The sequence below is a fragment of the Physeter macrocephalus genome, unplaced genomic scaffold, assembly GCF_002837175.3.
Source record: "Physeter macrocephalus isolate SW-GA unplaced genomic scaffold, ASM283717v5 random_607, whole genome shotgun sequence".
Lineage (NCBI taxonomy): Eukaryota > Metazoa > Chordata > Mammalia > Artiodactyla > Physeteridae > Physeter > Physeter macrocephalus.
In genome coordinates, this window is record NW_021145908.1 from 1 (window position 1) to 24,937 (window position 24,937).

Consider the following 24,937-nt stretch of genomic DNA (forward strand, 5'->3'; position numbering starts at 1 on the left):
CCAGGGAATAAGGGGCACCTCACTATAAAGCCTCCAGCCTGGGACTCTGGCTCCGTAGGGAGTGGGTGGGAATAGTGGTGGCATCTGCCTTGTCCAGGGGGGTCAGGTGGAAGCTGGAAGCTGCTCACAATTGACCGGGACCTCATGGTGGCACAGTTCTCCACGCCCAGCCTACCCCCATGCCTGGTGAGTGTTGGTGGGCCCCAGGCCAGGAGGCAGGGATTCTGTGCAGGCAGAGTTCCCCAGGTCAGGGAACTGGCCCGAGTCTGACTGTGGCTGGTCAGCATGTGAGAGGCCAAGGTGTGGACCCAGCCCAGTATAGTCCACGAGGGTCTGGCACTATGGGGAGAAACTACTGGGTTAAGGTTTGCTCTGTTCAGAACAGGGTGCCTGGGAAAGTGCTCAGTCCTCTAGCATAACAGCCTAGAAGCTGAGGAGGGAGGGGTACATATGTGTGGTTATGTGAGTACCTGCGTATATACCAGCTCATGACAGGAGTCCATGCTGGACCTTCTGGAGGTGGGCAGATGGCCCAGTATAATGAGAGCTGCCCACTCTCACACTGGTGGAAAGGCAGGGAGGCAGCCAGGCCACGTGTGACACACTCTTTCCCTTTGGCAGAAAGTTGGGTTCCTGCCTCCTGAGGGGAAGGAGCAGGCGGTATCATGGGTGTCCCTGGAGGAGGCCGAGCCCATTCCTGAAATCTCCTGGAGCATCCGGGTACTACAGCCACCCCCAGAGCAAGAGCATGTGCAGTATGGTGAGCTGGGCAGGGGCAGAGGGGCACCTTCTCAAAGTTCCCCAGCACATAGTGTCTGTGGTCACCTTTCCCGTCTCCTGTCTCACATTTTGGGATTTTTTGAGATTACCTCTAAGAGGTTTTTTTTTCCTCTTGTGGACGGTCATGGGGAGTAGTGTCCAGGCATCTGACCACCTACTCTGGGTATCAGAGCTGGGCATCACCAGGCCAGACCATCTGCGGTGGGATAACGGAGCCCAAAGAAGACAGGCCTATGTAAGGCCTCTGTGACCACACCTCCTCCAGAATGTTGTGCCTGCAGAGACTGGGGCTCCCTGACTAGGGCAGAAGGAGCATGAGCGTCCTGGGGTCCATGTGTCACAGTGTGGGCTACCTTGGCCAGGTCTCTTGTTTCAGAGGTCAGCTGCAGACCTGCAGCTACAGCTGAGGCCTTGGCTGGGGAAGCCGCTTGGCAGTAGAACTGGCTCTGCTGATTGCTGCTTTTTCCCTGCAGCTGGCCTTGACTTTGAAGCAATCCTTCTGCAGCCCAGCGACCCTCCAGATAAGACCCAGGTGCCCATGGTGGTCATGCCCCACGGTAGGCAACTGGCCTAAGAGTCCCTGCCCTTCCACAATCCCTCCTAGCTGGCTCTTTCACCTTCTCTCTGTTCCCTATCTGCAGGGGGACCCCATTCATCCTTTGTCACTGCCTGGATGCTGCTCCCAGCCATGCTTTGCAAGATGGGCTTTGCAGTACTACTAGGTGAGGGAGCAGGGTGCTGCAGCTCTGGTAGAGCTGTGGGGTGGTGGTGATGGTGTGGGCCTGGTCTGTACAAGCACTGCGGGTACCACCCTAGTCTCCAGGCCTCTGCAGCCTGGACCTGGTAATCACTATCAGGAACTGCCCTGGCCAGTCTCTGGCTCCACGGCGTGGCGGTAACATGAACTAATTTGCGACTGCCATGGAAAGGGTCTGTGGTCACTGGGCAGTCTCAAATCTCTTGGCCCCTTCCCCTTGAGTCTGGTGCAGCTAGCCTCAAGGCCTACTTCACATATAGGTGAAAGGGCGCTGGGAAGGTCACTTGACCACCCTGTCTGGTCCCTCCCTGGCCTCCAGTGAACTATCGTGGCTCCACGGGCTTTGGCCAGGACAGCATCCTCTCCCTCCCCGGCAATGTGGGCCACCAGGATGTGAAGGACGTCCAGGTAGCAGGGGCTGGGGCTTCTGGACAGACTGGGGGTGTGGCTCCATTCAGCTGGGCAGGCAGCTGGCTGCAGCATGATCTGCCCACCCTGTAGTTTGCAGTAGAGCAGGTGCTCCAGGAGGAACACTTTGACGCAGGCCGTGTGGCCCTTATGGGTGGTTCCCATGGTGGCTTCCTGTCCTGCCACCTGATTGGTCAGTACCCGGAGACCTACGGCGCCTGCGTGGTGCGGAACCCTGTGATCAACATTGCCTCCATGATGGGCTCCACTGACATCCCTGACTGGTGGGTGTGCCCAGAGGTCCCCGCCCTTCTCCCCCGCACTCCACACCCTCATGGAGCTCCTGCAGGCCCCAGAGCTCCTGGGCCTGCATCATCTCAGTGTCTTGTAGGTGCGTAGTGGAGGCTGGCTTCCCCTACAGCAGCAACTGTCTGCCAGACCTCAACATGTGGGCTGAGATGCTGCACAAGTCGCCCATCAAGTACACCCCTCAGGTACGCAGCCCTCCCCCTGCCCAGTGCACCACCAATCTGTCCAGGGCCCCGGGCCCTGCTCACCTCCGCTCCCCACATACCTAGGTGAAGACACCAGTGTTACTGATGCTGGGCCAGGAGGACCGGCGTGTGCCCTTCAAGCAGGGCATGGAGTATTACCGTGCCCTCAAGGCCCGAAACGTGCCTGTTCGGTGAGTACAGCAAGAGCCCTGGCAGCTGGTGGGCAGGTGAGCAGGGAAGGATCATCAGTCCTCAAACATTGCTGCCCAACCCTTACAGGCTCCTGCTCTATCCCAAAAGCACCCATGCACTATCAGAGGTGGAGGTGGAATCAGACAGCTTCATGAATGCTGCGCTCTGGCTGTGCACGCACTTGGGCAACTGAAGCCCTACCACTCTGCATGAGCTGGGTGACATATGCCACACTTGGCTCTTGGAGAGCCCCAGGGTCTGGCAGAGCGGCAAGAGGCTTCCTGGGCTCTGGACTTCATGGATGGGTGAGCCGAGGAATGTGGGCTATATACTCATAATAAATGAGGACACAGAGTCTAGTTCCTGCTGGTACTTTGTACCAAGCCACCCCTAACCCCAGCCCCACCCTTGGGGTTCAGAGACCGTAGGCCCTGGGTGTGGTAGCCATAAGGACGGCATCTACTTCCAGTGTGAGAGGGGAGGGGACAGCGAGAGGCTCAGCTGCTGCCTGTCCTGGCCAAGTAGGACTCCACCAGGCTAGCTCCCTCTGCTGCAGCCCCTTCTGTTAGAAACTGCCCTACACTACCCTTCTCCTCCGAACAGTTTATTTAGGGGACTAGTGAGGCCCTGCCCTTCACAGCACCCACAGGCTAAGGTAGTGCTAGGGTCAGATCGCCCAGCCCAAGTTGTGTTGGACTCAGCCACTCAGGCCATGAGGAGTTGCCAATTCATTCCCTAGAAGCAAAGGCTAAGAAGCACCCTGCACAGGCATAAAGAGGAAAGGTGGCTTTATGTCTGACAGAAAGCTTCGTCCTCCCCGAGGCCCACAGGATTGAGGCTGGGACTAGCCCAGCCTCATGACCTTGTGAATCCAGTCCACAAACACAGAGACACGCATGAAGATGGATGGCCAGCGGGGCCGTGCGCACACTCGGTTGGGGATTATAATTCCCTCCAGGACCCAGCAGTCGTGAGTAAAGCAGGCAAGTGGGCCCCCGTAGTCACCCTGGTAGGTGCAAGAACTGGTGAGGGCCTGGACCATGGTAGAGACTAGCCCCCTTGGGGGTGAAGCAGTACATTTTCAGCTTGCCAGGGGCCCTGCCACTGACCTCACAGGCTCCAGCAGGGGCCAACAGTCCTTCAGTGCACATCTCACTCTCGCGTACGCGACCTCGGTGCTTGATGTTACATTCCCGGTTGGAGATGACATTGAGGGAGGCTATGTTCAGGACCGTGTTGTCCCCTGTACCTACAGTGAAGAGAATGGGAAGAAGGATAGGGTCTGTGGGTAGGACCCAAGGCTGGGCCTCTTGGCCTGGAGCGGTCCATGCCCCTGCAGTGTACTCTTACCTTTGGTCTCGCCCCAGCCTGCGATCTCACACTTGGTGCCTGGAGGCACCACATACCACTCAGGGGGCAGGCAGATCAGGGCCACACGCTGGTTCAGGGTCACAGGTCTTTAGCAAGAATGATGGCATTCAGGGTCTGAGGCCATAAGGCCCAGCCCCACCTCACACCCTCTTGACTTGTCACACACCTCTCCAGCTTGAGCAGAACAAGCTGGGAGCCAGAGGGCCCGCAGACCATCTTGGCCATTGAGATGCGCTGCAGGCCTGGCTCCCCGGGCTGTGGGTCCTGGAACAGGGTGCCTAGCCACACCTCATAGCCAGTGAGAGGCCCATGGCTGAGAGAGAAGCTCTGCTACATCAGTCGAGACTCATAGTCTGCTGCCCAACACTCACCCATTGGCTTGCCTAGGGAAGGTGGCTAAAGGGGAGAGGAAGGCAGGGGGTTGGGACTGGGTCCCCAAACCCAAGGAAGGCTCACCAAGAGGAGAAGCACTGCCGGGCAGTCAGAACCCACTGCTCCTTCACTAGGGAGCCTCCGCAGAAGTGCTGGCCCTGCCTGGAGGAGTGCAGGTTAGGAAACGGTCCTGAGACACAGGCTGGACCTGCCATGTCTTGGCTAGGATCTGTGAGGCTGGGGCAGGTTCCCGCCCCCCTACTGGCACAAGCACAGAGGATGTAGCATCAGCCCGTCTTGGAGAATCAGGCAGTTGTGCCTCACCGGTTGCGCAAGCTGACTGTCCAGGGTGAGTTCCCAGGCTGACCGCCCACCACGCGCAGCTTGGAGCGCCATGGGTCCAGGCGGGTCACTCTCTTGCCACACTTCTCAAACAGCACCTGGTCTAGGGGATAGAATGCCCCGGACTGGATGGAGATGGGGGGGGGCAAAGGGACCACGACGCATACCTGGCCTAAGTCCGTACCTGGGGGCTCCAGGATGGAGGGCCGTTGGTCATCATCTGAAAGACCCAAGTTCAACCGCGTTAAGGGAGTCAGTCTTTGGCGGTGGAGGCTAGGGGCGGGGCCCCGGGGCTGTGTCGCCGGTGCTCACCGCAGCCCCGCAGTGCACAGTAGTCGAACGTAGTCCCCGGATCTGTGGTGTAGCACCAGGGCCCGTGACTATCCCCGTCTGGGTTCCTGCAGAAGTTCTCCTCCAGTGGTGCGTGTGGGGCGGAGGTGGGCGTGAACCTAGGCGGGAGGGGGAGCAAAATCAAAACAGGGTAATCCCAAGCCCTCGAAAGCCTCCAGTTGGAGAGCCGAGGCATGCCGCCCTAGGGTTAGTCCCGGGCGGTGCCTGTGGCCTCGGTCTGGGAGGCGCCAGGCGCGCTGGCGGACTTACTGGGGCTTGTGCGGCGTCCCCGCGGACCAGTGCTGACATCGGACGCCCTTTCGGGTCTTGCTGACTGAGCCGCGGTACAGTTCCCCCGCGCCGTGGTAGCAGTCTGCGGCGGACGGGGGCGACCGTCAGCCGGTTCTCGCCCCAGCACTCCGGCTCCGTGCCTCCAGCCCCAGCTCAGGCCTTACCTTCGGGCCGCACGTCGTCGGTGCAGCGCCGGATCTGGTAGCAGAAGGCCACGCGCATGCCAGGCCGCGATGTGAAGCACCAGGGCGCCTCCGATCCGTCGGGGTTCCGACAGAAGTTCTCCCGAAGGTCCCTGAGCAAGCACGCAGCTCAGCCCGGGTGGGTCCCAGGTCATGGGCTGGCCAGTCCGCCTGGGCGGGAGCCCAGCCTCCAGCTCCTCCCCAAGCCCCGCCTTCTTTCAAGCCCCGCCCGGGACCTCCCTCAGGTCCCACCCGCAGGAGTACTAAGCTCCCAGCGGCGGCCAGCCAACTCACTTGCACGCATACTTTTCCGGCGCAAAGCGATGCTGATGCGGATGCTGCGCGTCCCAACGCTGGCAGGGCACGCCCGCGGCGGTGGTGTTGACCGTGCCCCGGTAGCCCTCGCCTTTCCCGCGGAAGCAATTGAGCGTCGTGGCCTCCCGGCGCGGCTGTGCCTCGGACCCTTGGATGGACCGAGGCCGGTCGGAGCCCGAGTGGGAGGTGAGACCGGGACTGGGGCGGAGCCCCACTGTCGTTGGGCCACCACCGGGTCGCGCCCAGCCCCTCCTCTAGTCCCAGCCAGGCCACGCCCCCACGTGTCCCAGGTGCCCTCCCAGGCCCCGCCCTCGCGCTCTACCGCAGCGGGGGAGGTCGCAGAACTCTCGTTTCATCTGCGGGTCCGCGGTATAGCACCAGGGCCGCTCCGAGCCGTCCGGATTCCGGCAATAGTTGTCGTCCAGACTTTTGTCCAGGAACCTAGAGGCGGTAGCCAGGCGTGAACAAGAGCCTGGGACTCAGGCCCTGTCTGGCCCCAACCAACTATGTGCTGCCTTACATCGCCCCGCCCCTGGAGTGCTGGGCCCTCCCCTTGCCCGCCCTCCTCCTGCCGAGCCCGCCCACGCGTACTTGCGGGGCTCGAAGGGGTGAGGGTGCGGGTGCTGCAGGTCCCAGCGCTGACACTCGCGTCCTGACTCCGTGAGGTCCACTGAGCCGCGGTAATCCTCGCCATTGCACCAAAGGCAAGCGGCTGGAGACACAGGGCCGATGGGTTCGTGGATGGGCGTGGGCATGCTCCTCCCGCCCCAGGCTTGACCCGGAGCTGCTTACCCTGCCGGCAGGACTTAATGCCGCAGCTCTGGAAGCGCACGGCAGGGTCTGTTGTGTAGCACCAGGGACCTCCGGGGTCCCTATCCGGGTTGCGGCAGAAGTTGTCCTCCAAGCCATTTCGAAGTGTGGGAGTGTACCTGTGAGAGTAGCAATACAGTGCGTAGTGGGGGCAGGCGCCAGGCCGGCAGGGATAGAGGGGAGCTGCAGTCTGTCTCACTTGTGGTCGTTGGGGAACCTGTGGCTCCAGCGCTGGCAGGGTAGGCCACCCATGGTGATGGCCACGGTGCCCCGGTACTCGACCCCATTGTCCATGATGCAAGTCCGAACATAGACTAGGAGCAAAAGACCCAGGATCAACAAGGCCTGAGACCCCAGCAGTCCTCTCTCCAGCCCGCCCTTCTCTGCAGCCACTCACTTTTCTTTTGGAAGAGATCACAGCGCCTGGAACGCTGCAGCCGTGTATGTGGTGAGTGCTGGGTCCATGGCAGCAACTGGCAACCATGGCTGCTCACATTGTAGTGGAAGGCCCTGGGAGGAGGAGCCACAGGCTAACTCAGTGCCCAGGTTCCCCTACCTCCAGTGTTATTGAGGTCCTTTGGCCACTCACCTGCAGTCCAGTAGGGGCCCACAAAGCCCTGCACATTCCTCAGCATTTGCCACATCCTCTTGCCAAGGCCTGGGCCCCACTGCGTGTAGCAGGTGTTGCAGCTCCGTACCCCAGAGCACCTGGAAGTCATTCAAGGGCGAGCGCTGCCCTGCAGGGTGGGCATGTGTGTCAGCACATGTATATCAGCACGTGCACACTTTATTCATTCAGGGGATCAAACTACAAGGCCTCTAGAGTGGACCCTGTCAGCCCATTCAAGGGTCAGACCCCTGTACTGGGTGGGAGAAGCAGGCCCAGACATTATAGTTATCACTAGTGCACCTGTTTAGTGGGCAAGGCACTCGGCTCAGCTGTAAAACATATACTCTGAGAGCATTGGGTGATGGTGCTTGCCCCATGGACCTTATCCCATCTGACTTCTCAGATGAGAATGAGAAGGCTCAGAGCTATCTTATTAACCATGCAGAGGCCCAACCCAAACATTCTGACTCCAAGTCTAGGCTCTCACTAGCATAAGGGCACATATTAAGTTAGAGAATTAGATCTGGCGCATAAGGGATAATTGCCTGCACGTGTGCCTGCATCTGTGCGGTCCTAATACTGCCTCAGTGCTACAGCAGACGTTTTAACGCAGGCCTGAATAGGCAATGTGTTTATGTGTTCCCGGGGCTGCCCAGCTCTGTGAAAGAAGCCAAGGTCACTCGCTGCTCCATGCCCAATAGGAAAGTAAGTTCCTGGCTCAAAGAGTGGGATGGGCCTGGGGCCGACCCCTTTCTGAACGCAGATGGGGATCAGGGCTGAGGGGAAGGGCACTCACCAGGGGCCCCTGAGAACCCCGTCAGAAGCAGCAGGAGTGGGAGCCACCCCATCCTCCTGGCTGGAGGCTGCACTGTGACCCACCACAGCCCCATCCGGGAAGTTGTGAAACCTGTCTCTACGGGATTGGGTGGCTCTGTCTCCACACCCCTACTCTAGACTTGCTGGGGCCTGACCTGAGACCCAGTGGCAGGAATGGGGGTGGCGCCAGGCCTCAGGCCCTATAGGTGAGGTACAAGGGTCCTCACTCTGGCACAGTTAGACCCCTGAGAGGCCTCCCTATGTAGTGGGCAGTGTTGGAAAGGTTCAGTGGGGACACTTGAGGTGCCCTGGGGTGGGGGTGGGGCCCCACTGACCCCCCCCCTTAGCCCCACCCCCTCCCCCTACCCACACCCTAGGCTGCTTTGAAGGGAAGGGCAGTGTGGACATGGTTGCTGCCAGAGGCCTAGGTTCCAGCCCGAAGGTGGTGATATTAAACTTTTCTGAGCTTCAGCTTTCCCCTGTAAAGTGGAGAATATTCCCTGCCCCAACCTCAAGCAGCCTGCCCCTTTTGCTGTCTTATCGGCCCCAGCTGGAGGCAGGTCGGCCCACGCCCCTGTCAGCAGAGCCCAGAGAGGCTCCTCTCGCCCGCCAGAGGTGCCATCCCAGGGAAGGTGAGTGAGGCCACCCTTCTGGCCTGAATGCAGGTGAGGGTGACAGGTGGCAGGGACCCTGGGAGGAACGGCCTTTCAGACGTCCTAGGGGACCTGTGGGCCGGACCTCCAAGTACGGGTAGGAGTTGAGATAGGTGGCCAAGGTCTCTCCCAGGACACAGCGTTACGACATGGCTGGGCCAGGAGCTCCTCCTGCGCAGGCGGGGGTCGTAGGCGGTTGGGCAGTCGGGCAGTGGGGCGAGGCGGGGGCCGGGAACGTCCCGGCTGGAGGCCGCGGAGGGAGCCCCCCCCCCCCGCCACCCCCGGCTGGAGGCTGTGGAGAGGCCCCCTGGCGGAGGTCGGGCGCGGGTCGATGCGCGTGCGCGGCGGTCGCGCGGTTTGGCCCTGGACAGGCGCCGTAGCTGAGAGCTGGGCGGATGTTGTGAGCCCGGACGCGGCGGCCGAGGTTGGGGGTGAGTGTGAGGGGCGGCCGGGCTCCGAGAGGGGCGGGTGCTCGCGGCTCCCCTTGAGGCCCCAGCCCGTCTAGTGTGAGGGCGCTCGCCGCGCGAGGGGTCGCAGCCTGTGGTGCTAGACTCCGGGCCGGAGCTGGCCTGGAGGATCCTCCGGAGCTTGGGGCCGGGCAGAGGCGACTGGGGGAAACAAGCGCTGCCGTCGCGCGTCCTTGGGATCCGAGATGGGGTCGGTTCGGTTACAAGCCTTGAACTCTCGGCGGGGCTGAACAGGATCGACGTGGCAGGGAGCTCCCGAGCAAAGTCAAGGACCGCCTCTCACCTGGGTCCTCAGCACCTGACACCCGGAGTGGATGTCTGGAAGGTTTGCTCATCAGTTGAGTGACAGCGTCTAATCTGTCCTGCACCTGCTCTGGTGTGAGAGGGCTGGTAGTGGGCGGCAGGGCGGGGAGTCACCTTTCTGAGGGGCGCCGCCTGGGAGTGGGCAAGAGTGTGTGGCGGGAGCAGAGGACCTCTTTGGGGTGAGATAAGAGAAAGGAGTTCTGTCTAAGGCAGTGCTGGAGGGCCAGCCTCTAGACCAGCACTGACTAGTAGAACTTTATGTGAGGATGGGAATGTTCTTTATTTTCGGAGTCTAGTCCAGTAACCATTAACCACATAGGGCCACTGAATCCTTGAAATGTGACTAATATAATTGAGAAATTGACATTTTAATTTTAATTGAAATTTAAATACCCGTGTGTGGCTAGTAGCTGCTGTGTTGGACAGCACAGCTCTAGATCAGTGAACCAGGCACCAGGGACTTAGTGCAGCTTCTGAAGCAGCTGTAGCAACACCACGGTATGTGAGGGATGGACAGCAGTGGGGACAATGGGGCCTGTGAGGAGGGCAGGGGTGGTGCTCTGATGGGGTAGGAGACTGTGTGTGTGATTGGGGGCAAGAAAGCTAGCAGGCCTTTGGCATAGAGAAGGGAGGATCCTGGAACTGAGGAATGGGATCCTGGCCTTGGATGTAAGCAGGACTTGTAGCTGGAGATGGCACCAAGGCCTTGGATGGTGGACTATACTTGATGTAGGGTTCTCTCTTCCAGATGTGGACCCAGTGTGGCTTACAACCGAGAAGGATACAGGGGCTCTGCTCCTGGGCCACCTCACTTTGGACCCTTGGGTCTGATTTCACACTCAGTGGAAGCATTTGGTTTAGTTTAACAAACATATATCTGGCACCTGCTCTCTGTTGGGCCCTGTGTGAGCACTGGGACATGGTGGGGCCCTGTCACATGGTCCCAGACCCCCTCCCCCCCCACCCCCCGTGTAGGAAGCTGGAAGCCCCTGCTTTCCTTTGCCCTGGGTTGATGTGTGTGTGAGTGTGCATGCAGTGGCTTCACCTGCTCCCATGCCTTCCTGACACCGCAGGATTGAGGTCAATTTGGGGGCCCTTGGCTGGCTTCGAATAGACAGGCTCTGCCTCTGCTTCAGCCCCCAGGACCACTGGCTGCCCACAAGAGATGAAAGATGGCGTCCAAGGGGGCCGGCATGGCTTTCTCCCGAAAGAGCTACGGGCTGACCTCAGATGCTGAGAAATCTAGGGTCACAGGTAAGGGTTGGAAGGGCTGGGATGAGGCTCCTAGTGCTGAGGGAAGAAGGAGGAAGAGAGAGAGGCAGCAAAGTCCCAGGTGCATTGAGCCTCAGGCCTTCCTGCACCCCCTGTACCTGTGAGTCAGCTCTTCTCCACTAGCAGCCATGGAGCAGGGCACCCACCGTGACTGCTCCTCTGACTCCTGTGGCTGGCCTAGGACCAGGAGCCTCTGTGGCCAGTAGGGACTGGGAGCCACACTGACCATGTGTCCCTTCTCTCCCTTCTGACTTGCGGTGCAGGCATCGTGCATGAGAAGCTACTGGACGACTACCTGCACCGCATCTTTTCCTCTACTGATCGTGCACCCACGGCAGCCACCAGCAGGTATGGCCAGGTGGATCTCCCTTCCTCACTCTGTGGGACCAGACCAGAGGCTGGAGACTGCATTGTGGGGAACAAGGCCGGGGCTCTGGGTAGGCTGGCTTGGGTTCCGTTCTTGCTTGGCCACTCCTGGCTGTGAGACCTGTGGCCAGAGAGTCAGCCTTATGGACTCCGCCTTTTCCTTTCCCCTGGCAGTGCTAGTACCTTCCTTCTGAGAGTATAGTGGAGGTCAGGGGCATGGTGCGCACTCAGCATGGCACTTCGCACCTACTTTACGCCCAGCATCTGGTCCGTGTGCACCTGCCCTCACCTCTGTCGCACCCTGGCCCTCTGTAGCCTCTGCTTGATCTGTAAAGCACAGACACCACCAGCCCTTTATTCCTTGCAAATTTAATGTATTTAAGTTTAGCTCATATCAAAACTACAAGTGGGGAGTTCCCTGGTGGTCCAGTGGTTAGGACTCTGCACTCTCACTGCCGAGGGCCCAGGTTCAATCCCTGTTTGGGGAACTAAAATCCCGTAAGCCACTAGACATGGCGGGGGGAAAAAAAAAACACGTTACGAGTGCGCTTTAGCAGAAACTTATAAAGAAAAAGAAAAAGCAACTGTCATCTTCTTATTCTAATATGACTATCTGAGTGTGATTCCTTTTTGTTTTCTTTATCTCACGATGTATGTAGTTTGGGTTATGCTGTGTGGAAAATTTTTTTTAGATTTTTGTCACCGTCAGTTTTTTTTTAAGTTATTGAGGAATAATTAACGTACAGTAAACTACATGTATTTAAAACATACAATCTAGTAAATTTTAACATGGATAACCTGTGAAACCAGCAGTGACGTGAACATATCCCTCACCTCCAAAAGTGTATAGGAGTTTAAATCCTATTTTTGTCATCAGATGTTATCCCTGAATGTTTTTCTACACTACAGATTGATCTTGGTGGGTATCTTTTAGGTCCAGGAATCTGCCTGATCACTGCCCTAGTTTAGAGGGGATTTTGTTTTTGTAAACAGTGCTGCATAGACGCCCAGGGTTGGAATGACAAGGCTAGAGTATTTGAATTGCAATCACTCTTAGGGCTGTTGCTGAATTTCTTCTTCAAAGGGTTCTGTACATTCTTTTTTTTTTTTAAATAAATTTATTTATTTTTTGTTCATTTATTCTTGGCTGCGTTGGGTCTTTGTTGCTGTGCGCGGGCTTTCTCTAGTTGTGGCGAGCGGGGGCTACTCTGTGTGGTGCGTGGGTTTCTAATTGCGGTGGCTTCTCTTATTGCGGAGCATGGGCTCTAGGCGTGCGGGCTTCAGTAGTTGTGGCTCATGGGTTCTAGGGTGCAGGCTCAGTAGTTGTAGCGCACGGGCTTAGTTGCTCCGCAGCATGTGGGATCTTCTCGGACCAGGGCTCGAACCCGTGTCCCCTGCATTGGCAGGCGGATTCTTAACCACTGCGCCACCTGGGAAGTCCCGGTCTGTACATTCTTTCTCCCTGCAGTGAGTCCCCATGTCTCAGCCCCCTTGCCAGCCAGGGCTATTCTGTCTTTCATAGTCTCTGCTCATTGGGCAGACCCAAGGGGCAGCATCGTTGCCTGTTCCATTTAAGCAGCTGTGGTGACCAAAGGATTTCTACTTGTGGAGGGCTGCTGCCCACCTCCACCCCAACCCCAGCCCTGGCCTGTTCCCAGGGCCATCTGATCCCTACCTCATGTGATACCAGAAATGATCCTGCTGCCACTGGTGCTGTGGCTGCCAGGAGGGAGAGCAGGTGGCAGAGCCGTTAGTCAGTGGTTGTGTGGATGCAGAACTCTGGTCTGGGACCTGGGCAATCCAGAAAGGGTAAGCAAGTGCTGGGTTGGCCAAGTGGGCAACGTTGCAGGAGTTCACTGAGGCTGAGTGTCAAGTTGGCCACCCGAAGCTGCTCTTAAGAGCAGGCACAGGACTAGAGCAGCCCTCCCAGGTGTGGGCCTGTAAGAAATGCTGTTGCGGAAGCCTGCTTGATCTCTGGGCCCATTGGCGTGTTGAGAGACAGGGTTGGCTACAGCCTTCCATGTTCCTGGCGAGGCACCCCATTGCACGGCTGCCTCCTCGCCTTGCCCTGGGGCTCAGTAGGAGTAGGGAGGAGGCTTCATGAATCTCCACCTCCTGTAGCTCAGTGTCAGTTGTAGCTCACAGTGTGGGAACATGTGGCCCCTGGGCCTGGGTTGAAGCTACCTTGCCAGAGAGTCAGTGCTTTGGCCCATCTACGTGCCCTTCCAGAGCCTACTCTCTAGTGGCATGGGCGGAGTGGGGACTGGATTAGAGTTAGAAGAGCAGGTGCCAGCAGTCCGTGGGCTGGATCCAGATGGGCATCAGGCCTCTGCTCTTTGAGCCCTGCTAGTTAGCACCACCTCATTCCCTGCTATTCTTAGCAACTGAACTCAGGACCTAGCTGGCCAGTGTTAGAGCTCTTTCTCCTCTGGGCATGTGTGCTAGGAGGATGAGGGGGCCGCTCAGACAGATTTTCCTAGCCCCTTTGGCTGGGGAAGCTGGCAGATAGGCAGGCTGTGTGCTCTACTCTTCTCTACAGGTGGGTCTAGGACAGAGCCAGCCAGAAGCTAAGAGGGCTGAGCCCTTCATCCTCCCAGGACGTGTCTCATTCAACACACAGGCTTCCCTGGCTGGGACCACAGACCTGGGGTCAAGGACTGGACTAGGCGACCTTGGTCCTGACCATCTTGGGGATCAGCACTTCTCCCAGCCTGCCTTGCCCAGGCATAACCAGCAAGCCGCCTTCAAGGGTGGGCAGGCTATGGGCTACAGAGGGCGCCTTATTCCTAGGAATCTTCACAGCATCTCTGAGATACAGCTTTTGTTCCATTTATACAGAAGAGAGGATTAAGGCTTAGAAAGAGTTCTTCCTTCTTTTTTTTTTTTTTTTTTTTTTTTTTCTAACCAGTCTTGAGGTGCACCAAATTGGGTGGATAATCCAGTCTTCTGACCCCTAGCATGCCAGAATCTGGGGCTGGCACAGCCCCTTTTCTGGAGTCTGGGCAGCCACCCTCCTAAGCTCAGGAGAAGGGGACTGGGAGAGGGATTTAGCGTCACCCGGCTGGTTTCAAGGACTTTTGGGCCCCTCGCAGCCTCTCGCTCTCCCCAGGAAACTCCTGAACTTCCAGAACCTGCCAGAGCATCTGGACCAGTTGTTACATGTGGACGAGGAGGCGGAGGAGGAGGAGGAGAGCCAGGGTAGGTGACAGCCTCAGGAATGGGACTGGGGAGCCGGGGCTGGGCCTGGGGGGCTCAGTACCCTCTCTGCATCTGTCAGGCCCTGTGCCCGGCCCAACCCCACACCCTCTTCTCTCCTTTCCAGGGCAGGTTGAAGGGCGGCTTGGCCCATCTACTGTGGTCCTAGACCACACGGGTGGCTTCGAAGGGCTTCTTCTGGTGGATGATGACCTCCTGGGGGTAAGCGAGGGCAAGGCGTGGGGTCCCAGATCCAAGCCCCTCCTGACACAGCCCCAAGCTCCTCCTGATGTGGCCCTGGTCTCGACCTTTCTTGGTGGGGCTGCAGCCACAAACCCCTCCTGATGTGGACTATTGAGTCCCCAGCCCCCAAACCCTCCTGACACAGCCCCAAAACCCTCATGGTGTGACCCCAGCCCCGAGGTCTTCCCGGCATAGCCATGAGCCCCTCCTATCATGCTCCTGGCCCAGAATCCCTCCTGACATGGGCCTAGGCCCTTCCACCCTGTTCAGGCACAGTACGGTGTTGGCCGTGACAGGCGTTGCCACCAAGGCGAGCCGAGTTGGAGTGGGGTCGTTCTCCCTTGGGGTGGCACCCCGTATTCCCGGGAGGAGGTTCACCACCCCTGCTCTCCACTCAGGTGATTGGACACAGCAACTTTGGTACTATCCGCTCTACCACATGCGTGTACAAAGGTGAGACCACGCTCTGCTGTGGCCCTGGGAGTTGGGAGGAAGTTTGAGGACCCGGGCCAGAGGCAGGAGGCAGTCTTTGTTTCCCTGCTGGGTTTGATGTGACTTTTTCCAGGGAAATGGGTCTACGAGGTGCTCATCTCCTCCCAGGGGCTAATGCAGATTGGCTGGTGCACGATCAACTGCCGCTTCAATCAGGAGGTACTTGCGGGAGAGGGACCCCTCCCAGGGAGACCTTCTCTGGCAGCAGGCCTCATCAGGGCTCAGGCAACCCCCCAGCCCACATAGGGTCTGCTCAGCACCCTAATCTGGACTGCCCTCTGGAGGAGGAATGTGTCCCACCCCATCCCAGGGCAATCCAGCCCCGAAACAGCCCTCACTCCTTCCCTGAGAGCATCAGCCCTATTCTGTAGAGCCACGTGGGGCCAAGGCTGGTGGCTGGTGGCTGGTGGGCTCTGGCCCTACCCCTCCCCACCTCCCCCAGACCTCACAGACAGTTCCTCCCTAGGAGGGGGTTGGAGATACACACAACTCCTATGCCTACGACGGCAACCGGGTGCGCAAGTGGAACGTGACCACGACGAACTATGGGAAGGTGAGGTTCGGGCCCCCTGCAGCCCAGCTGGCCCGTGTCCATCCCCACAGCTTGGTGGGGGCCACTGGGCAGTGGTGAGGGAATGTAGGGCACCAGGGGGAGGACAGGGACTGAGGTCCTCTGTCCTTATGGCCAGTCTCCCCTGGGTGGCAGTGGAGACACAGCTGGAGGGGGCAGAGTAGGCAGGCTGCTGGGCTTCTGCACATCTGTAAGGCTTCCTCTCCTGGCAGGCGTGGGCAGCGGGGGACATTGTGAGCTGCCTGATCGACCTGGACGAAGGCACGCTGTCCTTCTGCCTGTGAGTCTCCTGCCTCTATTCACAGGCCTGGCCTCTGGGGCATCCCCAGGCTGCCCTCGTGTTCCAGGCCCTGTAAGGGGCCAGGCTGGCTTTGGTAGGCTGAGGGTGGGCAGCCCCCACAGAGGCCTGCTCACTGGTCCATTTCAGCCACATCCTTCTTAGCACTCCTTCGGACCCTCCCTTCTGCTCCAGGAATGGTGTGTCGCTGGGTACCGCCTTTGAGAACTTATCCAGGGGCCTGGGTATGGCCTACTTCCCAGCCATCAGCCTCTCCTTCAAGGAGTCTGTGGCCTTCAACTTTGGCAGCCGTCCCCTGCGATATCCTTTTGTGAAGAAGGCTGTGGGCTGCTTGGATGCTCTTGAGGAAGCCAGGATGGGGGTCTCCCTGCTCCAGGAGCTCTGTGGGCTGGTGGCAGGCCCTGCTGCCGTGAAGAGTGAGTAGGGTACAGCTTAGGTGGGTGCCGAGGACAATGCTTGCAACAACCTTGTTAGGTGGGTACCATTGCTGTCTCCACTGAATGGGTGAAGAGCATAAAGTGGCAAGAGAAGTTTTGCTTCACAGAGAAACGGGAGGGTTGTGATGCAATCCAGGCAATCTGACCTCTCAGCCCCGCCCTGGAGCCCAGGCCCTATGGCAGGGGTCTCAGTGGGAGGGGGTGGGTATTCTGAGCCACAGATGAGGTGTTGCTGGCTTAACTCTGTGGCACCTACCCAGTGGTGGGCTACCGGCCCCTGCAGGACCCACCAAGCGCCGACCTGGTTCGGGCACAGGAGTTGCTGGGCTGCTTCCAGGCAGTGCTGAGCGTGGAGCTGGACCCCGTGGTGAGCCAGCGTCTGGGTCGGGCATGCTGGGGGCTTTCTACAGCCCTCTGCCGCTCACAGTCCTTTCCTCCCTGCTCACACAGCAGGGGCGGCTAGTGGAGAAGGAAAGCTCTGAGTGGCAGTTGCAAGGCCAGCCCACCGTCCTCCTCACACTGGCTCACATCTTCCATCGCTTCGCACCGCTCCTGGTGAGGGGACATTAGGGAGGGGAGAGGTGGGCCATGGTAGAAACAGCCCTGCTGAGGGCTGGGATGCTGAGGTGCACGAGGTCCAGCAGCATCACCTGTCAGGGGCCCCTGTGACCAGAGCCCTTAGACCCCAAGGTTGTCACTGGGTGAGGAGGAGACACTTCCAGCCGAGGGTATCAGGGAGCTTCCTAGAAAGAAGATCGAGGGGTGGTGATATCACAGACCAAGGGAATGGCATGTGCAGAGCCCCAGAGGGGTTGTTGGGTAGCAGCATTTCCTGTGTCTCCATCAGACCCCAGAAGGGCTCATCCATGACTTGGGGTTGCTTGACGGGGACCAAGAGTCCATCTGTGGCCTTGGCCACGTGCCAGGGCAGGGGGGCCCTGAGTGGGACAGGAGGCTGCCACCTCACTGGCACCCGCCCTTGGTGCAGCGCAAGGTGTACCTGGTGGAGGCCGTGCTCATGAGCTTCCTGCTGGGCGTCGTGGAGGCGGACACCCCCGCACAGGCGCAGTCTGTGGTGCACCAGGTCCTGGATCTCCTGTGGCTCTTCATGGAGGTGAGGCGCCGGATCTCAGGCCTCAGGACGGGATGTCAGGCTCCACTGAGTCAGGGGACGTACAGGGAGGGTGTTGAAGAAGGCCGCACAGATGGCTGTCCCGGGGCCTGCCCTCAGCGGGTAGCTGTGCGACCTCACCTCCCTCTTCCAGGACTATGAGGTGCAAGATTGCCTCAAGCAGTTGATGATGTCCCTGTTGCGGCTTTACCGGTTCTCGCCCATCGTCCCTGACCTGGCCCTGCAGGTAGGAGCTCCTGCCCTGGCCCTGGGCCCCCTGGGCTTCACCTGCCCGCTCTGAGCACCCTCTCCCCACAGATCCGCTACCTGCGGCTCACCATTGCCATCCTCAGTCATGAGAAGTCCCGCAAGTTTCTGCTTAGCCACGTCCTGTATCCTCTCCTTGCTACTAGGCAGGCCAGACGTGGGGTGACCTCTGGGGTCAGTAGAAGCCAGGGAGGGTGGTGTGCCTCTGCCCAGGGTTCCCCACGGAGGCTCAGGAAGACCAGAGCCACCCAATGTGTGAGTCCTTGTTCCAGGACCCAGCCTTCCCAGCACTTTCTCTACAGAGCAGGGAGGGTAGAGCACAGGATCCAGGCTGGCTGGCGGGCCTGAGCAGGGATTTCCAGATGCCTTCAGGCTCTTGGGCCACCCAGAGGTGGAGGGCGGGGTGGGGAGCCACCAGCGCCTGCCCTCTTCAGCCAAAGCGCTACACTTTTATCTGTGCTCCATGGCGGGGGTTCCTACGAGATCTCGAAGGAGTCAGCTTTTCCTGTTTCCCTATAACGTTGAGAACTGCAGGTATAGGAGAGAGAGCATAGCTTCGGGCCCCTGGCTGGGAAACCTGTGCTAGTAGCTGTCTTCTCTCTGTGGGGTCCTCAGCCTCTAGGAGGCAGAAACAAATAGAGAGGCTGCCAGGCCCTGTCTCCAGCTGTCCCACCGTCATCTGTTCCTGTGACAAGTCTTCATCGTACCCTTGCTCGGAATTGGGCTTGGTGGGTTTGACAGCCACAGCTGTTTCTCTGGGCTCACAGTCAGCGGTGACAGGCACACAGCAGCGATGGCACCCTGAGGACTGGGAGAGCTTGTGGCGGGCATATCCGGAGGTGGGCAAGTTTCGGGAGGGCTCATGAGGGTGTATGGGGCACCCTTTGGTGAGCGGAGCTCTGCCTTAACGACCACCAGCTTCGACGTGCTCCGGTCCGTTGTCTTCTTTTACATCAAGAGCCCCCTGCGTGTTGAGGAGGCTGGCCTACAGGAACTCATCCCCACCACCTGGTGGCCCCGCCGCTCCAGCAGGGAGGTGGGCAGCCCTGACTGGGGTGGGCGGTGGTCACAGTGGGGGCTGACCCAGGGTGTCTGAGCCACCTGTACTTGGCACACGAGGCCCCTTCCTGGGCTGGGGGTGGGAGTAGGGGTCTTGTGTCTGAAGTAGACCAGGGTGAGTCTTGCCATCTTTCACCACCACCCCCCCGGCCCCTGCCCAGGGCAAAGAGAGTAAGGAGGTGAAGGACGAAACCTCCGAGGAGCGGCTCCGGCGGCGTGCCTATGAACGGGGCTGCCAAAGGCTCAAGAAGCGCATCGAAGGTCAGGCCCGTTCCTCAGGCGCTGGGTAGGGGGTGGAGGATTTCTGTGCCTGTGTACTTGGGGGCACTTGGTAGTGACCATGCTTAGGTTGGACTTGGGGATCCCTGGTGGTGGAGCCTCAGTCCAAACCTCCCCCTGCCCGTCCCTGGGAGCCTGAGGGCAAGGCCCTGCCTGAGGAAGGCTGTCCTGTTCCCCACCCCACCCCCAGTGGTGGAAGAACTACAGGTCCAGATCCTGAAGCTGCTGTTGAACAATCAAGATGACAACGGGGTAAGTGACTCCCAGACTCCTGTGTGGGTCCCTGGCCAGGAGGGGTGTCAGACCGGGCCTGGAGACCCAGAGGGCAGGGCTGGCTCAGGCTCTAGTGGCAGGGTGCGGGCTAAGTTGAGTCCGGTCCGGGGCCAGGATCCTCAGCTAATCACAGCCTTGACTTTCCTTCCCCCGAAGGGTGAAGCTTCTAGGTATATCTTCCTGACCAAGTTCCGAAAGTTTCTGCAGGAGAATGCCAGCAGCCGGGGGGTAGGTATCCCCAGGCCAGCCCACCATGGCCCCCTGGCTTTGTCGCCGCATTTGCACCTGAAATTCTGGCACTTTTGCCTTTCCTCCCCACCTGCCGCCCTACCCTCTCTGCTCAGCCCAGGGTCCTGGGGCAGGGCCTTGGATGAGGGGTGGGCTGGCCTCCGGGCTGCACAAATGCATGTCTTACACCTGTGCCTGCAGAACATGCCCATGCTCTGCCCCCCTGAGTACATGGTGTGCTTCTTACACCGCTTGATCTCGGCCCTGCGTTACTACTGGGACGAATATAAGGCTTCGAACCCACGTGCTACCTTCAGTGAGGGTGAGTGTGGCCAGGGCCTCGAGTTGTAGACGCTGGGCAGAGCCAGGCCCAGGGCAGCCCCTAATGTTGGTGTGGAGTGATGGCTGAGGGCAGGGCTGGGGGGAGCTGTCCCAGGCCTCCTGCCTAATTGAGTCCTACCCACTGGGTGCAGGGGCCTTGCACTTGGACGGTGAGCCCGTGTTTGCTCTGATGGTCCCCCGGGTTCCTGTCCTCTATGGGCCCCGTTCCTCAGTCCTTGCCCGCTAGCCCTCTGTGCAGTCCTTTGTCGGGGATGCCTTGGGTGGGCTCTGAGGTGCTGGGGGCCCTGTGTTCGTGTGGGACAGAGTCCCCAGGGGTCAGTGGAAGCAGCCTGCGTTGGGGGATCTCCCATAGGTCTTGGTCAGGGCCCTCTCTGATTCTCACCTGGGTGACCCGCGGCCAAGAATGCCCCCTTCATCCCAAGTTGTGCCGTTGCTGGAACTGACCTGAAATGGTAGAGGGAGGGGTGGTAGGGGAAGCCTGGTCAGGTAGGTGGCCTAGGCCAGGGGTCCTGCTGGGCTCTGACTGCTGGCCCGGCCTCCCAACTCCTCGCAGAGGCCTACATCCCGCCCCAGGTGTTCTATAATGGCAAGGTGGACTACTTCGACCTGCAGCGCCTTGGAGGCCTCCTCTCGCACCTTCGGAAGACCCTCAAAGGTGCGCGCAGTCCTGGGCAGTTAGCAGGGCAGGGTCGGGGGTGGTTCCTGAGCCAGCTCGGCCATGAGTGCTGAGCTGCGCTGTGCCCACCAGAGGGCGCCCGAGTCTCTCCACCTGCTCCGCAGGGAGATGCTGATGGGCCCCCTCTGCCCCTGGTCCAACTATTCCTTCCTTCCCTTGCACATCCACCCCAGAGGAGGTCTGGGAGCCCTGTGATGGAATAGGGGGCAGTGTGCTGATGGAGGAGGGAACCATGGGATCTTGGTGAGGGAGGGGGGGCGGGGGCGGGGGGTGGTGGCTCGCACTTGCTGCCTGAACTACTTTCAAGGATGAGCACAAATGTCTCCAGTGCAAAGGGCCGAGAGCACGGTGTGAGCGGTGGCAGGGATGCCAGCAACAGCCCAGCATGGCCTGGAGACAGACAGCAGCTGGCGTGCTAGAGAGGAAAATGAGAGGCAGGGAGTGATGGGAAATGAGGCCAGGGAGTCTGAAGGGCAGAGTCTGAGGGCCTTGTGGGCCACAAAGTGGCTGTAGGCTCCTTCCAGGGACAGTGGTAGCTTTGGAAGGTCCTGAAGCAAGGGAGCGAGGTTGGAGGGTCTGCGTTGTAAGAAGCTCCCTCTGGCTGCTACGGTGTGGAGGGTGGAGTGCAAGGGCCAAGAAAGGAGACAAGGAAGCCAGTTGTCCAGGCAACAGAGGAGGTGGGGAGGGTAAAGGGGAGGGGACAAGGATGACCCCAGGCTTCTTGCCAGAGGCTGTGGGGATAAGGCACCATCAGGAAGAGGAGCTGCAGGAGAGGACAGTTTAGTATGTTTGAGGTGCCGAGTGATGCAGCCAGGACGAAGGCCTGGGCTGGAGGCAGCGGTGGTGTGTCCAGCTGTCAGCGTAGAGGTGGGGACAAGCCTGCGGTGAGGACCGGACACCCTGGGGAGTGTGCAGAGTGAGGCAAGGAGAGCCCTGGATCTCCCTTTGTTTGTGGGGCAGGACAAGGAAGAAAGCAACGGAGCAGTCAGAAGTAGGGCCCTGGAGAGAGTGAGGTCACGCAGATAAAGACAGGGAGTGATGGGGTCTTGGTGGGGAGAGCCTTCTGCCTCACTCAGCATGACTCGCCCTACAAGACACAGGGCCTTGGGATGCAGGGTGAAGGCTGGGTTGGAGCCGGTGGAGGGTGAGGCGCAGGCGCAGTGGTGAACGGGGCCCTGCAGGGCCTCCTGCCCAGCCAGCTGGTGCCGTCTCGCTGTCCTGAGTGGTTCCACCTATGACCCCTCTGCCCTCCACTGGCCTGAGAGCCCTCTTGTCATTCCTCCTAGATGACCTTGCCTCCAAGGCCAACATCCTGATCGACCCACTGGAGCTCCAGGCGGCCACCATGGATGACCTGGATGAGGATGAGGAGCCAGCCCCGGCTGCGGCCCAGGTGCCGCGGTAGGGGCAGGCAGGGGGCTTTGTGTTGGGCTGTCCCTCTATCATAAGGGCAGGGGTGTCACATGGGGTGCCATCTTCCCCTCCATGCAGGCAAGGAGCTTGTCCCCAGGCAGGCTCCCTTGCTGTAGGTGGAGGCATGAACTGACAGGTGTGGTGGGGCATGCCTCCTGCTGCTGAGTCCCTACGAGACACAGGGCCTTGGGATGCAGAGTGAAGGCTGGGTTGGAGCAGGTGGAGGGTGAGGCGCAGGCGCAGTGGTATCTGGGCCCCTGCGTGGCCTCCTGCCCAGCCAGCCGGTGCCCTCTCGCTGTCCCATTCCCCAGCCTCACAAATCAAGGGAGCCGTAAGTGGGCCCGGGTCCTGGGATTGCTGAGTGGCGTCTGGCCTCCTCTCTCCACCACAGCGCCCCATGCAGGCCCTGGCCATGGGGGGCGCGCTGCCCCTGCCTCGGCCCAGCTGGCTCAGTTCTCCAACCCTGGGCCGAGCCAACCGCTTCCTCAGCACAGCAGCTGTGAGCCTGATGACCCCACGGCGGCCTCTGAGCACCTCAGAGAAAGTGAAGGTCCGCACGCTGAGCGCGGAGCAGAGGACCCGTGAGGACAGTAGGTGCCAGGCAGGGCCAGGCGTGGCGCGCTGAAGGATCCTTCTGTCCTGTACAGCACTCCCCCGGGGCAAAGCCAAATACACCCCATTCCCTCCTGGTCCTGTGGCCTGGCAGTATCTCAGGGGTGTGGGAAGTGCACTCTGAGGGCAGGAAATTGATGCTTCAGAAATAGGTCCTAGAGTGCAGGACCTTCCCTGCCCCCGCCCACACATTCTCCCTGCAGGTCCCTCCTTGGGCCCAGGCATGGGGAGAGGGCCTCCTTCTCCTGCTGTAAGGTCCATCCTGGCTCCATAGGCTTAGAAGAGAACTGGAATGGCTCCGACGCTGACCCTGTCGTTCCCTATTCCCTAGTTGAGGGTAGCCAGTGGAATGAGGGCCTGCTGGTGGGGCGGCCCCCCGAGGAGCCTGAGCAGCCCCTCACTGAGAACTCCCTGCTGGAAGTCCTGGACGGTGCCATCATGATGTATAATCTCAGCGTTCACCAGCAGCTGGGCAAGGTCTCACGCCACTGGTCCATGTGCATGTTATGTGGTTCTGTGTGTTTGGATGCATGTGTGTGTGCGCCCACATGTGCCCACGTGTCTCCAGGGGTGCCTGGGCGTGACTGTGCGCGTTAGCATATGCCACAGCAAGACTAGTTTCTGCCAGTGCCGTTTGGGCCTGACCTGGTTGACTTCTGTGGGAGGGGGCTGTCCTGGGCCTAAGGTTAAGGGTTTGACAGGGCTGGGGTCCAGGCTGGGTGTGGAGAAACCTGTGAGAGGTGCCCAAGGGTCACCCTGGATGTGGTGTCTGGTGCTCTAGATGGTGGGAGTGTCCGATGATGTCAATGAGTATGCAATGGCTCTGAGGGACACAGAGGACAAGCTCCGCCGGTGCCCCAAGCGGGTAAGGTGGACGGGCAGGTGGGTCTTTGGGAGGGTGGGGCGTTAAAGAGGGCAGCTTGCTCGCTGGGGGTCCCCAGGGAAGCCCATGAGGGAAAGCTGCTGTCCTGCTCCTGCCTCTGGGGTTGCCCAGCAGTTCTCCTCATCCCCACCCCCGCCCCGGGCAGACCACGTCAGTGAGAGTGGGGCTGGCACCAGGGCTAGGCACGGCCTGAGCCCCGTCAGCCAGCCATGGCCTGTGCCAAGGTGCCCCCATCCTGGCCACTAAGTGCTGATGCACACCCACTCTCCTCATCAATTATGGATTCGACCCTGAGTAATTCCTCGGCCACTTGCAGAGTCAGCAGGAAGCAGGGCCTCCCTCCCTCCCTCCTTCCCTCCCCTGGAGCCCCTCTGCCGTAGCTCTCTGGCTTGGGGAACAGAGCCAAGAATGCCCAGTCTGGGCTTCCCTGGCAGCCCCTGGCTCCCACCTGTCCACAGAACCCTGCGCTTGTCCAGGGCGAAAGCAGCTGCCGGAGCTGCAGTTCTAGCATGGAGTCCCTGGGGTGTCCCAGCCAGGGGCTCATCTCACATGCCCTCAGCTGCGTCTCACTTCCACATTCTGAGGGGCACCTGTGGCCCTGTCTTGCTCAGGCTCACCAGCAGGTCAGAGGCTGAGGAGGGTTTTGAAGAGTGGAGCTGGGTCTGCCCAACCCTTTGCCTGCCCCGGGCACCAGTGGGGCCCCTGCTAGGCTGCGTGGGTCTGGGCACGGGGCCATATCCTGATTGTCCTCTCCTCCCTTCTCCTTGGGTGGCAGAGGAAGGACATCCTTGCAGAGTTGACGAAGAGCCAGAAGGTTTTCTCAGAAAAGCTGGATCACCTAAGTCGCCGTCTTGCCTGGGTCCATGCCACCGTCTATTCCCAGGTGAGCGGTGTGGCCTAGGCCAGCAGCTGCTGCCCTCCCCAAGCCCCCGGACTAGTCACTGATTGGGCAGGGTTGTGCCAGCCCCTCAGTGCTCCCTGCCTTCCTGGGCCTCTGGCACACACGTGCCCCCTCGCCGCTCCTCATCCTCCCTCCTCCCACCTAGTGCCACATCCCCTGAACTTTTCATGCCCCATGAACTTAAGTAGATGCCATTTGTAGACCCCCACTTCCCCACGCAGCTCATAACCCTCCATTCAAGGAACAGCCTGTCTCTACCTGCCTCCCACTGTCCGCTGCCTCTGCTCCTCTCCCAGCGCATCAGGGGGCTCTGTGACCTCTCCCAAGCCTCACCCTGCATCTGCATCTGCTTCTCTCTGACTCCTCTCCCACTCAAGGCCACTGGCTTGTTCCCTTCTCACTCATTCACTCATTCGTTCATTTATTAACACGCCCAGAGCCTGGAGGATGCCAGGTGCCATCCTGACACTGGGGACACTCAGTAGTGAACCAGAAAGCTGAGTCCCTGCCCTCCCGGGGTAGACGG

At 59.8% G+C, this 24,937-nt stretch overlaps 3 protein-coding genes and 1 non-coding gene across 10 annotated transcripts in view; 3 read left to right on the forward strand and 1 right to left on the reverse strand.

Annotated features, from left to right (window-relative positions):
* Nucleotides 1-15: 15 nt before the first annotated feature.
* On the forward strand, nucleotides 16-2,989 carry LOC114485143 (acylamino-acid-releasing enzyme). Of its 2 annotated transcripts, XM_028485944.1 has the most exons (9): nucleotides 16-186; nucleotides 622-760; nucleotides 1,254-1,337; nucleotides 1,422-1,502; nucleotides 1,857-1,945; nucleotides 2,039-2,229; nucleotides 2,337-2,439; nucleotides 2,524-2,630; nucleotides 2,719-2,989. In XM_028485944.1, the coding sequence occupies exons 1-9, from the start codon at nucleotides 145-147 to the stop codon at nucleotides 2,822-2,824; spliced, it is 942 nt and encodes a 313-aa protein (XP_028341745.1). In that variant the 5' UTR covers nucleotides 16-144; the 3' UTR covers nucleotides 2,825-2,989. The 2 variants fall into 2 exon arrangements, with proteins under 2 accessions (XP_028341745.1, XP_028341746.1); XM_028485945.2 differs by lacking the exon at nucleotides 1,857-1,945 and having other exon boundaries at nucleotides 2,082-2,229.
* Nucleotides 2,990-3,420: 431 nt separating this feature from the next.
* On the reverse strand, nucleotides 3,421-8,265 carry MST1 (macrophage stimulating 1). Its single transcript, XM_055083201.1, is given in 18 exon segments — nucleotides 3,421-3,637; nucleotides 3,741-3,880; nucleotides 3,982-4,088; nucleotides 4,169-4,315; nucleotides 4,459-4,536; nucleotides 4,699-4,819; nucleotides 4,901-4,936; nucleotides 5,029-5,165; nucleotides 5,317-5,419; nucleotides 5,502-5,632; nucleotides 5,814-5,982; nucleotides 6,157-6,275; nucleotides 6,426-6,546; nucleotides 6,627-6,783; nucleotides 6,786-6,958; nucleotides 7,042-7,154; nucleotides 7,234-7,381; nucleotides 8,051-8,265. Coding segments are annotated over 18 exon segments (2,256 nt in total). The 5' UTR covers nucleotides 8,145-8,265; the 3' UTR covers nucleotides 3,421-3,475.
* An 895-nt stretch (nucleotides 8,266-9,160) lies between these two features.
* RNF123 (ring finger protein 123) overlaps nucleotides 9,161-24,937 on the forward strand; it is a 28,872-nt gene continuing 13,095 nt past the window's right edge. For 3 of the 6 annotated variants that reach the window (XR_008616743.1, XM_055083198.1, XM_055083199.1), the window contains exons 1-25: nucleotides 10,567-10,747; nucleotides 11,029-11,113; nucleotides 14,241-14,329; nucleotides 14,454-14,548; nucleotides 14,968-15,022; nucleotides 15,135-15,220; nucleotides 15,528-15,614; nucleotides 15,845-15,912; nucleotides 16,075-16,230; nucleotides 16,620-16,734; nucleotides 16,818-16,922; nucleotides 17,356-17,481; nucleotides 17,633-17,725; nucleotides 17,797-17,891; nucleotides 18,664-18,781; nucleotides 18,966-19,065; nucleotides 19,274-19,335; nucleotides 19,513-19,584; nucleotides 19,786-19,906; nucleotides 20,480-20,581; nucleotides 21,889-21,995; nucleotides 22,407-22,605; nucleotides 22,959-23,104; nucleotides 23,409-23,492; nucleotides 24,286-24,393. Coding sequence is in view for 5 of the 6 variants with exons in the window: in XM_055083198.1 (XP_054939173.1) it covers nucleotides 10,666-10,747; nucleotides 11,029-11,113; nucleotides 14,241-14,329; nucleotides 14,454-14,548; nucleotides 14,968-15,022; nucleotides 15,135-15,220; nucleotides 15,528-15,614; nucleotides 15,845-15,912; nucleotides 16,075-16,230; nucleotides 16,620-16,734; nucleotides 16,818-16,922; nucleotides 17,356-17,481; nucleotides 17,633-17,725; nucleotides 17,797-17,891; nucleotides 18,664-18,781; nucleotides 18,966-19,065; nucleotides 19,274-19,335; nucleotides 19,513-19,584; nucleotides 19,786-19,906; nucleotides 20,480-20,581; nucleotides 21,889-21,995; nucleotides 22,407-22,605; nucleotides 22,959-23,104; nucleotides 23,409-23,492; nucleotides 24,286-24,393 (2,556 nt within the window). In the remaining variant the exon portion in view is untranslated. Of the gene's footprint in view, nucleotides 9,569-10,566; nucleotides 10,748-11,028; nucleotides 11,114-14,240; nucleotides 14,330-14,453; nucleotides 14,549-14,967; nucleotides 15,023-15,134; nucleotides 15,221-15,527; nucleotides 15,615-15,844; nucleotides 15,913-16,074; nucleotides 16,231-16,619; nucleotides 16,735-16,817; nucleotides 16,923-17,355; nucleotides 17,482-17,632; nucleotides 17,726-17,796; nucleotides 17,892-18,663; nucleotides 18,782-18,965; nucleotides 19,066-19,273; nucleotides 19,336-19,512; nucleotides 19,585-19,785; nucleotides 19,907-20,479; nucleotides 20,582-21,888; nucleotides 21,996-22,406; nucleotides 22,606-22,958; nucleotides 23,105-23,408; nucleotides 23,493-24,285; nucleotides 24,394-24,937 lie in introns of those variants that run through there. The other 3 variants (XM_055083200.1, XM_028485946.2, XM_007129847.4) reach the window with 3 other exon arrangements.
* On the forward strand, nucleotides 11,547-11,619 carry TRNAE-CUC (transfer RNA glutamic acid (anticodon CUC)). Its single transcript has one exon. It is a non-coding gene; the product is annotated as a tRNA-Glu (tRNA).